We start from the raw sequence: 14,634 nt of genomic DNA, 5'->3' as shown, positions 1-14,634 counted from the left end.
AGGAGGCGGGCGGGGCGCTGCGGATTGCGCGTGCGCAGACGCTGCCTCCCCGCCCCGCCCCGCCCGTCCCTCGGTCCTTTTGGGGGGGCAGCGGGTGGGGCTGCTGGGCAGAGGTGGCTGCCCGAGAGTGCAGCACCAGTCCCAGCTGTGTTCCGTCTCCCCCTGGACCTTTCCAGCAAACAGACTTGGCGCTGGCCAGAGACAGTGGCAGAACTTTTCCCAGGTCCCACCAGCGCGGCGGCCATGCGGACCCCTCCCTGCACCTTCACCCAGCTGGGCCGTGGGGGCTCCACAGCCCCTGACGTGGGGGCCTGGCTCTTGCGACCCTCCTGCCTGAGTGTCCGGGCGCTGGGCTATGCTCCAGTCCCTCCCTTGTCCTGGTGTCTGTCTGGGTTCATTGTGGCAAGGTCAGCACAGGGCCCTCGGCCATGTCGCAGCAGGGGTGGGCAGGGCGTCTCGGGCTCTGCGGGATGAGCAGCGGTGGGTGGTGAGGGGCTCGGCCGCGCACGGTGTAAACGCCGGGGGATGGAGATGGATTTCACAAGCGCTTCCTGTTGCCTCACCCCCAGCCGCTCTTCCCTGTGGGGTCAGCACGGGGATTGGATTCTGCGTCACGGTAGCGGAAGAGGCCTGGGGTCCGCATCTCTGGGCCTGCCTCCTCCGCCCCACACTCCGACGTCCCTCCCTGTGCCTCCCTCTTCCCTGCACGTCACCTTCTGGGAGCCACGGATCTGCACAGTGGAGCTGCCTGAGGGAGGGACTCTGCTGTGGGCCGCACGGCCGCACTGAGGAGATCGTCCTCTGGGAGGGGCTGGTGGCCTCCCACTGCCCACCTGGCTTCCTGACACAGCTCTGGGGGCCCCAGCGCTGTCCCTTGTGCCTCCTCCTGGAGCTGGGGGTGCTTAGTTCTGTGGTCAGGAGATGGTGACCCTTCGCTCACCCGGGTGCCGGGGTCCTCAGGCATGGACACAGGTGGTGGGGAAGCTGGTGTCCCCAGTGTGCCCATCACCTTGCATGGGGACCAGGGCCGAGCCCACAGGCTTGAGGCTACTGTTGGTCCTGTGTGGAGGGACCTGCATGCCACAGACACCACCTCCTGGACCCCAGGGACCCGCTGCCCACACTGCACTGCCAGCATTCTGCAGGCCTGGGCTGCCACTTGCAGGGACTGGGCTTTCCCCTTGGTGACACGGTCAGACCCAGCCACACTGTGCTTAGGTTTGCCCAGGCCTGTGCCCCTCGGTGCCGTCCTCCTAACGAGCTTCCGGAGCCTTCCTCGTACCGCACCGCTTCCTGTCTGTTACACGTGCTGTTTCCTGTGGCCACGGCCCTCGTGTCACACGGCAGGGTCCTGCCTGCAAGCCTGACATGGAGGCGCATCAGTCCTAGTGTCTGTCCGTGTCAGCGTGGCACAGGTGGCGTGCAGTGTCGTCTGGCATGTGTGTGACAGGGATCCCGGTGAACGGCTGCGCTGACAAGAGAGACAGCACACAAACCCGTGTGGCTGGGAGCCCAGACCCATGGTGACAGCTTGGTCATGTGGGGGCAGCCACTTGAGGTCACGGGAAAGGCCAGGCCCTCAGTCTGCAGCCCTTTCTGTGAGCCTCATCCTGCGTGTGACCCGTCTGACGTGGGCTTCATGAGGGCGTGGGAGTGTCCCTGACGGTGGTCCTCGTGGGAAGGGGGTGGACTGCAGCGTTGGGGAGTTGTCATTCTGTCTCCTGACCGCGTGGACTTGAGGTCCGTCCTGCGGGTCGGCCCGTCCTGGCTGATGGCCTGTGTGCTGGCGGCACTTTGTGTCTCGGCTGAGTGCCCAGTGGGCCGAGAGCTTTTGCAGAGACCTGTGGTCCATGTCTCCCAGTGAGGCCCGGTTGGGCTCACGGTGCCACTGGCACACAGAAGACCTGGTCCCCCCTGCACTGCAGGACACGGCAAAGCGTGAAGGCAGCTTGAGGGCTCTGCCCCGTCACCAGCACACGGCCAAGCCCCGCGTGTGTGTTCAGGGTTTTTGCAGTGCTGGACTGCAACCCACAGCCTCACGTGTCTATGCCAAGCCACGCCGGCCCTGAGCGGCTCCTGTGCTTCCTGTCCATGCCCATGCGTCCAGTGCTCACTGCCCTGCAGCCACACCCTGGAGCCACACAGGTGTGGCTGTCCCACACCGAGCTCACCTGACCCCCGCCCCGCCCTCTGCGCCCATCCTACTGCTGGGGTGTCTGAGAGGGGACTTGCCTGGGTGCATGGCTCCCTGGGGAAGGAGAAGGGCTGCCTATGCCATGCAGGGCCTGGGGTGCGTGTGAGCCTGGCCGCTGTCCCACCTTCCTCTGCTCCCAGGGGACTCACAGGCCAATGATGGCTTCTGAGAACACGGAGCAGTGCATTCCTGACCCCACGGTCCTGGGCCTGCTGCCAGCCTCCCTTGGGAGCTACCTGTGTCCATTGGAGCAACTCCTATGGATCCTTGAAATCCTTGCCCTGGTGGGCCACCCCAAAGCTTTCGGATGCCTTTTCTCCCTACCCTGCGCCTAGGACTGCAGTGAGTTCTCTGCAGATGTGACCTCTGCGCTCTCTGATGTCTCCCCATTTTGTGTTTTGTAGGACTCCGTGTCACTGAGGCCATCCATCCGATTTGACGGAAGTCAAGGGGTGAGTTTTTTAAGCCTCTTGGCCCTGGCTCCTCCTGTGTGAGGCTTTCTGTGTCCAGCTGAGGCCACCTGCCTCTGGGTGGCCTGAGGCCGATCCCATTGGGGGGTGGAGGGGATCACACCATGCCAGACCCTGGTGCCCACAGAGGGCCGCACAGGGTGGAGGAAAGCTCCTGGGTCCTCTTCTCACGGCTGATGCCCACCCCGCTCCTGACCCTGACCTCTGAGCCCGTTAGTGCCTGGGAACGACAGGAAGATGTGTATCAGAGTTCAGGGGTGAAGGGGGCCACAGAGACTGAGCACCTCATCATGTGTGAGCTCAGCTTCCTTCTGAACAGTTGTCTTCTGTAAGAGTTGGGCAAAGCTGGGCGAATGGCCGCCACTTTCCCCGAGGGCTCTGGACTCCGTCCTCGCCCACTGCAGGAGCAGCTTGCTCCTCCTGGTCACACGACTTGTGCTTAGCACTAGCAAAGTTCAAGTTGCCACGCTCACTCGGTCAGTGTCTGCCGACAGCCACTGGGCACGCAGTGGCCACAGGCTCTGTGGTGCTCGTACGCCATGGTCTGCGGGGTGGGCGGTGGCCCCCCTAGAGCGTGGCCCTAGCGGTGTCTCTGCTGCCCTAGGCAGCCTGAGCCCCGGCCCAGGCTGTTTTTCTCCTTGGGGAATCCTTGGGGCCCCAGACTCCAGAGGGTCATCTTTGCTTCCGTGGTGCATGGTTGTGGACGGTAAGCAATGACAGGTCACTGCTATTGTGCATCTGGCTCGTCAGCCTGGTCGTGGACACAGCGGCTTCCTCACACGGCACCTGTGGCCTGGGCTGTCTAGGCAGCCCTGCCAAGGCTCAGGGTGGCCTTTTGTCCCCTCCCCACAGGACAGCCAGGGGTTTCAGGGCAGTGTCCACAGCCCGGCCTGGGCCTGCTGCCAGCTTGGCCCCATAGTGCCCCCTGGTGGCCATGGCCACTCTGTCCTGAGCCTGAGCAGTGAGCGTGCTGAGGGCCCGTGCCTTGTGCCTTGGCGTCGAGCCTGAGTGCATCATGGTGGCCCAACAGGCATGTCCCCCGCGTCCCCCGCGTGCAGCTCTCGCTCCAGTTGCTGATGAACAGCACGGAGCGGGTGAGCAAGGGGACAGCCTGGCCATTGGCGTGGCTCTGCGCCCTGCTTTGCCTGCCTGCTCAGGCCCTGGAACCCACCAGCAGGACCCAGGGTGGCAGGAAGGAGAACAGTGGCAGTAGCCATCCAGGGCTCCAGGTCGGGGCCTTGTGCTGCTGTGGCCTCTGCCGTGGCATTGCCAGGTGCGGCAGGGCCTGGCAGAGGCCTTTGCCCCGTGCGTGTCGGGAAGCGTGCGAGGGAGGTAGTCTGGCCACGGGGCGCGCTTGCAGCTGTGCGTTGCAAACGTGGGCGGTTCAGAAATGGTCCTGAGGAGCCCGGCCACCACAGAGGACACGCGGGGCTGCACGCCCGGGGCGCCTTTGGGTTTTCCTTTGCGGCTGTGGAGGGAGCCAGAGCCTCGCCCACCCCTCACCCTGTCAGCGCAGCGGGATGGTCGGCTTCAGCTTGGCGGTTCTGTCCTCCGGGCTGCAGGCAGGTCCCCCGGAGGGGAGGGTGGCAGGGGCAGCACCCCCTGGTGACCACGGTCAGCCCACAGGAAGGGTGCAGGCGGGGAACATGTATGTGCTTGTTTATGGGGCTTCCTCACACCCCAGATAACCTGGCGCCCCACCCAGACCTGCCTCACCCGGCCATCCCATGGACCCCACCCAGAAGGCACAGGTGCCTCCAGTGGTGGTTGCATTCCTGGGGCTGGGCTGGGTGCCTCCCGGCCCAAGGGACACAAGCCCTGTGCTCCGCCTGTCACCAGCTACACGCTGCTCTCCTGAGCCTCACTTTGAAGTTCCACGTCACATACTGTCATCCCAAGCTCGAGTCCCCCACCCCGAATGACACGTGACCACTGGGTCCTTAGCAGGGCCCTGTGACACACTGGCCAGGTGGGTGACTTCCCTGCCTGCTGCCACTGATGGTGGAGCCCACTGTGGCCGTGTGGCCCAACAGGACTGTGTGTGGCTACCCGGTCTCACCCCGGCCCTGCTAAGAGCCGGGTCTGCAGGAGCCAGGGCAAGTCCACCTGCCCAGGGGTCCCAGCTTGGCGTGGACCAGCCTCCACTCATGGGGGGCGGGGGGGCACCCTGGCCAGCGCCCAGTGCTGCAGCCCCACCTCTTTGTTCTGAGACCAGGCCTCGCGCAGTAGCCCAGGCTGGCCTGCGGTCACCATCCTCCCAGGTGCTGAGATCACAGGCGCTTGTTTTCCCTGACACCCTGCTCCTGGGCTTCCCGGCCTGCCACTTGCCGGGTCGCCAGGGCACTCATGTGGCTGGCCACTGTGGCGAGGCTCAGCCTCTGTTTGGAGTGGGTGTCTGGTGACTTCATGGTTGAGCACAGCCACAACTGGGAGGACGTGTAGACAGGACACCGTGGCACCATGCTGGCTGAGCTCACACCAGGCGGTGTCCATGCAGGACAGGGCAGGGCTGGGCAGCCAGGGCCACTTGCCCCAGTGTGCGTCTGCGTGTCTGCGTGTGCGTTTGTGTGTCTGTGCTCACGTGATTGGAGAGTGGACCTCAGTGGTTTTTTTGTTTGTTTGTTTTTTGGGTTTTGTTTCTTTTTTTTTTATTATTTCTTATTTTTGACCTCAGTGTTGAAACACGGGGTGCAGGCCACTTGTCGCTCTGGCCGTGACAAGAACCTGCTTATGTTGACACAGACATGTGTTGGGTAGGTGGCCGGGTGAGACCACGGGCGTCCCAGGCCACGCCTGGCCACAGCCTGTGTCCTGCTGATGCCGTCCCCATGTGGTCCGTGGCCTGTGTGTGTCCACCTGGCTGTGAGGTGCTTGTGGGGGACTTTAGGAAGGGCTGCCCTGGTGCTAGGGCTCAGGGAAGGCCATGTCCGTCACCCCCCAGCATGGACAGGGCACAGCTCTGAACACCGCTGCCCACAGCCTGGCTGCGCACCCCGTGAGGACCGTGCTGGCCGGCATGTGCGTGCTGTGGAGGGCTGTCCGCTGCCAGGCACTGTGGCACTCAGCAGCGTGTCCCCTGTTGCCTGTGACATTGCCTGGGGCCAGCGCTGCAGCCCTGGACGCGAGGCCGGTGCCCGTGGCGTGCGTTTCACCTTGGGTACCCCGTTTGATGAGGAGGAACAGGTCACCTCTGCAGAGCCTCAGGCCTGGGGTGGGGACCCTGCCTGCGGGGGGTGAGACCATAGCGCTGGCCGCCTCCCGTGACGCCCCCTGTCCACGCAGCACATCTGCGTGCCCCAGCCCGGCGGCCCCAAGGCGGTGCGCACGTTCTCCTTCTACCTGTCCAGCGCTGGCCGCGACGGCCCACAGGGCAGCTTTGACTGCGTGCAGCAGTGCGTCTCCAGGTGAGTGGCCGCAGGCGTGTGGGGCCGGCCGGTGGGGTCCCTGCCCGTCCCCTCCTCACTGTACTGACCTGCCCACAGCCATGGCCACGTCCACCTGGACTGCCTGGGCAGCATCCAGGACAAGGTCACGGTGTGCGCCACCGATGACTCCTACCAGAAGGCGCGGCAGAGCATGGCGCAGGCCGAGGAGGAGACGCGGAGCCGCAGCGCCATCGTCATCAAGGCCGGAGGCCGCTACCTGGGTGAGCAGGGCGTGGGAGGGACAGTCACCGGGCCGTCCAGGGAGGAAGGCCAGCTGTGGTGGCCGGGGCCGAGGCGCCTTCACGCCACGGTGTCGGGGCAGAGGCTCCTCGGGGCCCGAGGGCTGCGGCCAGGGTGAGGCCACTGCTGTGCCCCTCAGCTCCCACCCTGACCCGCTCCTTCTCAGGCCACCTGGTCACAGCAGCGCGGGGGCTGAGTGGCCGCAGGGCGCTGCGAGGCCATGGGGTCAGGTCTGTCCCTGAAGACAACGAATGACGGCCCTCGCTGGCGGGCGCTGGCGGGTCTGTGCGCGGAGCTCGGTGCCGTGCGGTCGCTGAGGTGGCAGAGCGCGCACACGCCGGTGAATTTGCACGCTTAGGTCCTGGTGGGCGCCAGCGTCAGCCGGCACACTGCCCACGCAGTGACCCGACACTCAGACGGTGGGGCCCGGAGGACCACAGCCCGGCCTGCGCAGTGAGACCCTGGCCTTAAAAGAATGCTGTGACTGTGGTCCTTCACCCGTGTCCCCGCACCGAGCAGGCCCAGAGGTGGGGGAGCCCGGGAGACTGCCCGGCTCCCCAGCCTGGGCCTGCTAGTCTGGGAGGGCAGCTCAGCCCTGGCCTGGGTACCATGCCCTGTGCCCGACACTTGGCTCTGTCGCAGGCAAGAAGGTCCAGTTCCGGAAGCCAGCGCCCGGAGCGGCGGATGCAGTGCCTTCGCGGAAGCGGGCAACGCCCATCAACCTGGCCAGCGCCATCCGGAGGAGCGGGGCCAGCGGGGTGGTGCAGAGGCCGCTGCGGGACCGTGTGGTGCACCTGCTGGCCCTGAGGCCGTACCGCAAGGCCGAGCTGCTGCTGCGGCTGCAGAAGGACGGGCTGGTGCAGGCCGACAAGGACGCGCTGGACAGCCTGCTCCAGCAGGTGCGTGGGCACGGGGTGCTGGGGCTGGGACACCCTTCCCCGTGTCTGCTGGATGCCCAGGGCCTCCAGGCTGGCGTGCAGGGGACCGTGCATAGGCCAGGCCCAGCACGCAGCCAGTGCTGACGTGGGGTCCACACAGTTGGGCACCTTGAGTGCAGCTCAGCTGGCCTCAGCTCCCCGCCCCTGGGGACAGCTGCCTCTGTGACAGCCGTCACCGCTGCACCCCTGACGAGCAGGGCTGGGCCGAGGGTTGGGACACTCCAGGTGGTCCTGCCCAGCACCCCTGCCCCTGACCCCAGAAGGGCCCGAGGCTGCAGCCTGGGCCCAGGTTCCTGGGGATGAGCGCCTCACGCTGGCCTCGACGTCAGCCAGGCTGTGGGGACATGCGGAGGGGTGACTGGCCCACAGGGTCTCTCAGCTGAGCAGGGACAGTGCCATTCCAGCGTCTCGTTTGTCCTGGTGCTCGCCGCTCCTGTCCTGCCTCATGCAGGAGCTTGGGTGGCACCTGCGCAGGAGCCACAGGTAAAGTGGTCACCGTCACACCATGTCTCCACGTGGTGCCGGCCATGAGGCTCTGCATCTCTGATGTGGCCCGCGGCCCATGGTCCTTAGGGCGTGAGGGACATTGTCGCTCTCACCTGCTTCCGGGCTCCCTGGAGCTGAGGCCGCGTCTGTGACGTGGGGACTTGGGGCCCGGTGCGTGCTTCCCACTGGTCAGCACTGCGGTCAGCACCTTTGTCACTTCACCGTGTGGACAAGATGGAGCCACAGTTACCTGCAGGGGACACTGAGCCTGGCCATGACCTGGCCCAATCATTCACAGAGGGCTGGGATCCAGGGCCACCCAAGGACCATGGGCTCCTGCATCCACTCGCGAGGCATCTATGAGAAGGTGGCCTTCTGAGCTGGGGCGAGCAGAGGACATGCAAGGGCCAAGCAGCAGTGTCCCCGCGGCTTGGGAGCCAGCCCGAGGGTGATCAGGAGACAGACATTGTGCTGGTGACTCAAGGTCAGCATCGGCAAAGTAGCTGCCACAGCTCACGGAAAGTGCTGGAACCCACAGGCCTCGCAGGTGCTGCTTCCAGAGAGGCCGGGCCACCACAGAGGAGCCTGGGGAGACAGAGGCAGGGTGGCCGTGGGAGCCCACTGGTCATCAGCGGAGACTGCTGCCAGCCTCTCCCCACCCCCCACCCAGAGCCCGGCTTCCCGGCCTGGCCGGTGCCTGTGGACGACGTCACGTGTGCCCACCCCGTTCTCCTGCTTCACAGCTGTTTACTGTGTACTCACTGTCCCCACACTGGGCAGCACAACACCACTGGCTTTCGGGAAGGGTGACCTCGGGGAGCTGCACCCAGTCTGCTTGCTTCCAGCGCGTGAGGCCGCCAGTCCCCGAGGACCAGCAGGGATGGAAGCCAGCTCCCGCAGGACACTGTCAGCTGTCCATCATGCAGATGCCACAGCAGGAGTGTCTGGCTTGGGGCCAGGCTGGGGAGAGTTGCAGCCCATCCTTTCAGTGGGGATGGCAGGACTGGAGCGACTGACCTAAAGACGCCTCTGCAGAGACAGCCCCGGAGCCATGGCCAGTAGAGCAGTCGGCACCTGCTGGGGCCTGTCGGTGCTGCGGAGAGGCCAGACCTGCGCTGGCGTCCAGCCCCGGGGAAGTTTTTGTCACAGGGCATCACTCAGCCAAGGAGAAGCTGTTCTGTGAGCCAGGTGCGGGGGCATCTGTGATCCCAGCATCCGGGAGGCTGAGACAGGAAGATGGCCACTTCCAGGCCAGTTTAGGGCACAGAGTGAGACCTGTCTACAAGAACAAAAGAAAAACCAACCCTCGGTCCCCATGGGGCGCACTGGACACGGCCCTCGCAGGTCGCAGCTGTCCCGCGGGGAAACCGTGGCTCTGTGTGTCAGGGCTGAGTCTCGGCCACGGCTTTGCAGCGGCTGTGAGAGCTGGGCCGGTGGCAGGACAGGCAGACCTGGCTCAAGAGGAGCACTGGGGATGCGTCCCCTGCAAGATGTCACCATGGACCCCATGCCTGGCCCTGCTCAGTGGGCCGTGGATGGGGGCAGGGCACCCGTCTGTCCGTCCCCTGCCTTCCGCGCTCCCATCCATTCCCGCCCCGGGTGTGCAGGACGCCACCCGCCTCAGGCTTCCTGCAGGTGACATGGCTCTGTGTTGCAGGTGGCCAGTGTGAGTGCCCGTGACGGCACATGCACGCTGAGGGACTGCATGTACAAGGACGTGCAGAAGGACTGGCCGGGCTACTCAGAGGGCGACCAGCAGCTGCTGAAGCGGGTCCTTGTCCGGTAATGCCACTTTTCCCCCCGCTCGCTGTCCCTACCCCAGTGTGGTCTCAGGACACAGGGTGACCTGGCCTCGTCCCCGGGGCCCAGGGGCAGGCTGGGAGGGTCGCAGTTCTCACTGGCATCCCCGCGCTCTGCCAGTGCTCTGCGAACAGCCGCACACCTGTCGGGCACCCCCGGGGAGTGAGCGAGGTCCTCCGAGCGCAGCGAGCTGGGGTCCCTCGGGTCACTGGCTGCTGGAGCCACCGTCAGGTGTCCTGGGTGCCCCGGGAGGCTGGTGGTGGACATGGTGTTGCAGAAGACACCAGCGTCCCATGCTAGGGTCCACTGCCTCTCTCACTGAGCTGTGGCCAGGTGTCTTTCAGGCAGGGAGCTGCCACCCTCACCGGGCTGGCTTGGGGTCCACGTCGCCGTGTGCAGGAGGAGAGCAGGGCTCCTGGTGGCCCGTGGCCGTGTGCAGCCCCCTTCTCCTTGGGTGGCTCAACCCTGCCCAGATGGTGTCCATGCATGGCAGTGTCAACAGGTGGCCAAGTCCATGCTAGGTTTGCTTTGTTTCTTTAAGGCAGGGTCTTCACTCTGCAGCCCAGGCCAGCCTAGAACCCGTGACCCCCTGCCTCAGCCTTCCGAGCGCTGCTGGGGTTGCAGGTGCGGCCACCACACCAACAAATGGCCAAGCCTCAGCTTTGAGAGCTAAAGGCAGCTTTCCCTCCACACCAAGGCCGGGGCTGTCCTCTGCTCGTCCATCCACTCAGGATGGCCACTGACACCTGTAATCCCAGCTGCTCAGGAGGCAGAGATCAGGACGATCACGGTTCAAAGCCAGCTTGGGCAAATAGTTCCTGGAGACCCTATCTCAAAAAACCCTTCACAACAACAGGGCTGGTGGAGTGGCTCAAGGTGAAGGCCCTGAGTTCAAGTCCCAGTGTGGCAAAAAAAACCCAAAAAAACCAGCGTTATTGAGGTGACGTTCACAGCTCAAGTCACCCGGTAAAGCACTGGCAGTGCTGTGCAGCTGGCCACCTCCTCTGTGCGGTTGCAGAACGTCCTGTCCTCCCCAAAACAAAAGTCCCCATTGGAAATCGCTCCCGTCCCTCCCTGGCCCCTGCTCTGCTTCCTTCCTGTGGATTTGCCACTCTGCACATTTTCTGTCACTGGGTCACACTCCGTGCAGCCTGTGTGTCCGGCTCTGTGTAAATGAGCGAGCCGTGACCGCACAGAACACTGCTGGGAGCGTCATAAAGTCGGGGCCCTGCGGGAACCAGCTTGGGCTGCACCTGTTGCTGGCCTTTTCCTGGGGGGTCCGGGCAGCGTGGCGCCCATGTGAGACAGGTGCACGCACGGGTGCGTCTTCTGTCCCCCTCTTCCTGCAAGGCACCCAGGAGTCAGCCGAGCTGCCCAGAGACCTCATCTCATCCTGTCATCAGCCCCGCACTGTCTGTCACAGGGGCCATACTGATCCATGTCCGGGTGCCCTGCCCGTCCTGGGGGTCGTGCTCCCCAGCTCCATGCAGACAGTGGGGCTCATGTGGCCTTGCCGCGGATCCTCTGACCCCCGCCGCTCCTCCACAGGAAGCTGTGCCAGCCGCAGGCCCCCAGTGGCCTCCCAGCCGCTTCCCCTGCTTCCAGCCCGCCCCATGAGCCCGGGAGCTGCCCATCCCCGCCACAGGTACCATGCTGGGCGGAGGGGCGGGAGGGAGGCAGGGGACGCTGCCACTCCTGCTGCATGCTGTTCCTCCTGTCCCTCCGTGGGGCTTTTTGGAGCAGGATCCCCAGGCCAGCCCTCCCTCGGCCACAGCAGCGTTGAGCCTGCCCTCAGCCCCCCTCCCCTGTGTGGGACCTGGTGTTGGCCGGAATGGCCATGCAGGCAGGCCCTGCGTCCCCTGGGGCTGGCACTGCCCAGAGGTCACTTCCTGTCCTGTTCTTCGCTTCCCAGAAGCGGCCGCCCCCTCCTGACTTCACTGACCCCCTGGCCAGCAAGAGGCCCCGCATCTCCCACTTCACGCAGCGCTCACAGCCCACCCTCAACGGGAAGCTGTGTGCGTCCAACGGCCGTGAGGCCCTGCTGCCCACCCCGGGGCCACCAGCTGCCACGGACACCCCCGGCCCTGGTGCCCCCGCGCCCCCGCGTGTCCACGACCCTCTGGCCGATGTCAGCAACGACCTGGGCCACAGCGGCCAGGACTGCAGACAGGTGGACCCCGCCCCCCCAGCCCCCACCACACACCTCGGCCTCCCCCTGCTGACGGACTTGGCCCAGCCAGACAGGCTGCACGGCGCCTCGCACGGCAAGCCCAAGAAATCCAAAAAGCACAAAGACAAGGAGCGGCCTGAGGACAGGCACCGCGCCCGGAGGCCTGACCCCACGCCCGCCACCCACGCCGCGCCACCCGACACCCCAGGTGGGTCCCGTGGCCGCTGGCCCTCCCCGTGTGCGGGGACCCAATGCTGAGGCCCCTGCCACTGGTGGCTGTCCTTGTGTCCACCTGTGGGGTGACACACGGGAGGAGCTAGTTCTGGCCACCAGGCTACCTTGCAGCCCTAGGGGAATGGGGACCGGGCCCAGTGCGGCCCTGCACGCACCAGGGGGAGCTCCTGGCCAGCACTGAGCAGAGGGTGCTGCAGCCTGAGGCAGCACTGGCCACCAGGGGGCGGGGTCCAGCACCCGTGGCCAGCTCCAGCGATGGTGGCCTGGGGCAGCCCTGACCCGCTTCCAGGTGGGGTCCTGGCCCAGGCCCTGGGGGACACCTTGTGCTGTCCTGTGTGGCCCGGCGCCCAGTCCCTCGGGAGTGGGCTCCAGCAGGCCCCGTGTGTGCAGAGGCCGGTGCTGTGGGGTGCCCTTGGGCCCCGTGGGATCGGCTTGTGGGGACCGAGGTGAGGCTAGCCTTCCGGGTGTGGGGTGCACCGATGTGCTGGGACACGCAGGTCCCCACCCTGCTACCCGGCGAGCGCCCCGCGGGCCTCAGCGGACCTTGTCGCCCTCGCAGGCGTGAACGGAAGCTGCAGCAGTGCCAGCGCGCCCACGTCCACGTCGGACACGCCCGACTACCTGCTGTGAGTACCGCAGCCGGCCGGGTCGCCCGGGGCCGCCGTCCCGGCGGGGCCCTGAGCCGGCCCTCCTGTGTCCGCAGGAAATACGCGGTCATCTCGTCCTCGGAGCAGCGCCAGAGCTACAAGAACGACTTCAACGCCGAGTACAGCGAGTACCGCGACCTGCACTCCCGCATCGAGCAGATCACGCGGCGCTTCACGCAGCTCGACGCCCAGCTGCGCCAGCTGTCCCAGGGCTCCCCGGAGTACGAGGTACGCGGCTCTGCGCCCCGGCACGCGCTGCCACCCCGGGGCGCGCAGGCGGCCGGGCTGGGGTGCGGGGACTCGGCCGAGCCCCACAAGCCAGGGGCAGCAGGAGGCCCGCAGGGCCGGGGGCCAGGACGGAACCCGGGGCTCTGCAAAAGCGGGTGTGCGGGAGGCGCCGGCCAGCGGGGCGGCCATGGGGCGTGCGGGCAGCCGGGCTGGGGTCTGCATCGTGGCCGCGGCCGTGTTGTGCACAGAGCGTTGGGAATGGCGGGGGCCTCTCAGGGCCTCGAGCTCCTGGTCCCCCTTCCGTCCTCCCTGCTGCGCCCAGTGGCCACCGTGCTGCGTCCCGGAACAGTGGACAGGCGCAGCCGGGTTCGTCGCCACGGAGGGACAGTAAGTGGTTGGGTTTGTCTCCACAGACCACGCGTGGGCAGATTTTGCAGGAATACCGAAAAATCAAAAAGGTGAGTGGCAGGCCAGGCCGGCGGCTCCCGGTGAGCCGTGCGGGGACCGCGCGGGGCTGGGGACGTGTGTGGCGCGGGATGCACGCGTGACCGAGCGCTCCCGCCGCCCCGCAGACCAACACGAACTACAGCCGGGAGAAGCGGCGCTGCGAGTACCTGCACAGCAAGCTGGCGCACATCAAGCGCCTGATCGCCGACTACGACCAGCGCCAGCTGCAGGCCTGGCCCTAGCGCGCGCACGCACGCCCGCCGGCACGCGCACGCACGCCGGCCCAGCCGCGGCCTCGCTTCCTTTTCTAGTTTTCTACCAAGGCAGCCACTTTTAGCCACTGCGACAGAGACCGGGTCTATTTTTGTACAGAGAGCGCGGAACCTTTTCTAGTCCTGTCCCCTCCCCTTGGACGCCAGGGCGCGGGGCCTCGGCCCACGGCGGCCTCGCTCCGTCCTCCGCCTGCGTGGGCCGGGGCGCGCGGAGCTGTGCGGGGCTCGCACTCAGGGAGGGGCCGGGGCCGCGGGAGGGCGCCCTGCGTCGGCCCTCTGCGGGGCGCAGGCTCCGGGACACCCCACTGCTGCTTTGTCGCTGTGCCTGACCCCGTGTCCCCGAAGCTCGGGGCGTGCGTGCGTGCGTGCGTGCGAGCAAGACAGGAGCGTGGGGGCCGCACCCCGCGGGGGTCCCTGCGGGTGCAGAGGGCAAGGCTGGGCCCAGCCTCGTCCACGGTGTCCCCGCTTCCGCCTGCCTTTCCCGCCGCCCCGCATCGTCCTGAGGGGGCGCGGAGCCGAGGGCCGGGTGCCATGGCCCCGCTGCTCCCGCCCCCGTTTACTGACACTGGTCCCCCCGAAGTGCGGGAAGCCATTTGAGCCACGTGCTGTTTACAAGACTCTCACTGTTGCCAAAATGTTACAGGGGAGGCGCCGCCACCCGCGGCCCGCGGTCCCCTCCAGCCGAGTTTTGAACCCACAATAAACTTCACCCCGCCCGTCGCAGCTGTGTCGCACCGGGCTTTCTGGGGCGGGGAGGTGGCGGGCCCGGAGCCCCGGGGAGGGCAGAGGGGGTCGCGCCACCCGGGATCCGGGGCTGATGGGGGCACACGCAGCAGGTGTGAGCCCCGTGGGGAGGGGACAGGGGCGTGTCCATCGCCCGTCCCGTGTCTCGTAACAGTGACCGAGGCAGGCCGCCCGGGTCACACCATGACACCCCAGCTCAAAGCCCACCAGCCCCCCAAAACTGACTGCTTGTGCGGCCCCAGCCGCATCTGTGGCCGTGCCCCGCCCGCCCTGCAGGAGGGACACCTGGGCTCCATGGGGTCCAAGTGAGGACTGGCGCCAGGCCCAGCCCTGAGGACC

The 14,634-nt window shown here is 66.5% G+C and overlaps 2 protein-coding genes across 2 annotated transcripts in view; one reads left to right on the top strand and one right to left on the bottom strand.

Moving 5' to 3' along the window:
* The window catches only part of LOC141416577 (RNA polymerase II elongation factor ELL-like), a 31,294-nt gene extending 17,023 nt beyond the window's left edge, over positions 1–14,271 (top strand). The window contains exons 2-12 of the mRNA XM_074053576.1: positions 2,599–2,646; positions 5,947–6,068; positions 6,147–6,310; positions 6,972–7,228; positions 9,411–9,535; positions 11,102–11,198; positions 11,466–11,931; positions 12,517–12,583; positions 12,661–12,832; positions 13,246–13,290; positions 13,405–14,271. Of these exons, the coding sequence (XP_073909677.1) occupies positions 2,599–2,646; positions 5,947–6,068; positions 6,147–6,310; positions 6,972–7,228; positions 9,411–9,535; positions 11,102–11,198; positions 11,466–11,931; positions 12,517–12,583; positions 12,661–12,832; positions 13,246–13,290; positions 13,405–13,521 (1,680 nt within the window). The 3' untranslated portion in view covers positions 13,522–14,271. The remainder of the gene's footprint in view (positions 1–2,598; positions 2,647–5,946; positions 6,069–6,146; positions 6,311–6,971; positions 7,229–9,410; positions 9,536–11,101; positions 11,199–11,465; positions 11,932–12,516; positions 12,584–12,660; positions 12,833–13,245; positions 13,291–13,404) is intronic.
* The window catches only part of LOC109686275 (microtubule-associated serine/threonine-protein kinase 3), a gene marked incomplete in the record, with an annotated part of 381,278 nt that overhangs the window by 225,961 nt on the left and 140,683 nt on the right, over positions 1–14,634 (bottom strand).

Source organism: Castor canadensis, chromosome 14 (genome assembly GCF_047511655.1).
Source record: "Castor canadensis chromosome 14, mCasCan1.hap1v2, whole genome shotgun sequence".
In the NCBI taxonomy this organism is placed as follows: Eukaryota; Metazoa; Chordata; class Mammalia; order Rodentia; family Castoridae; genus Castor; species Castor canadensis.
This window is presented reverse-complemented; position numbering and strand designations above follow the sequence as displayed.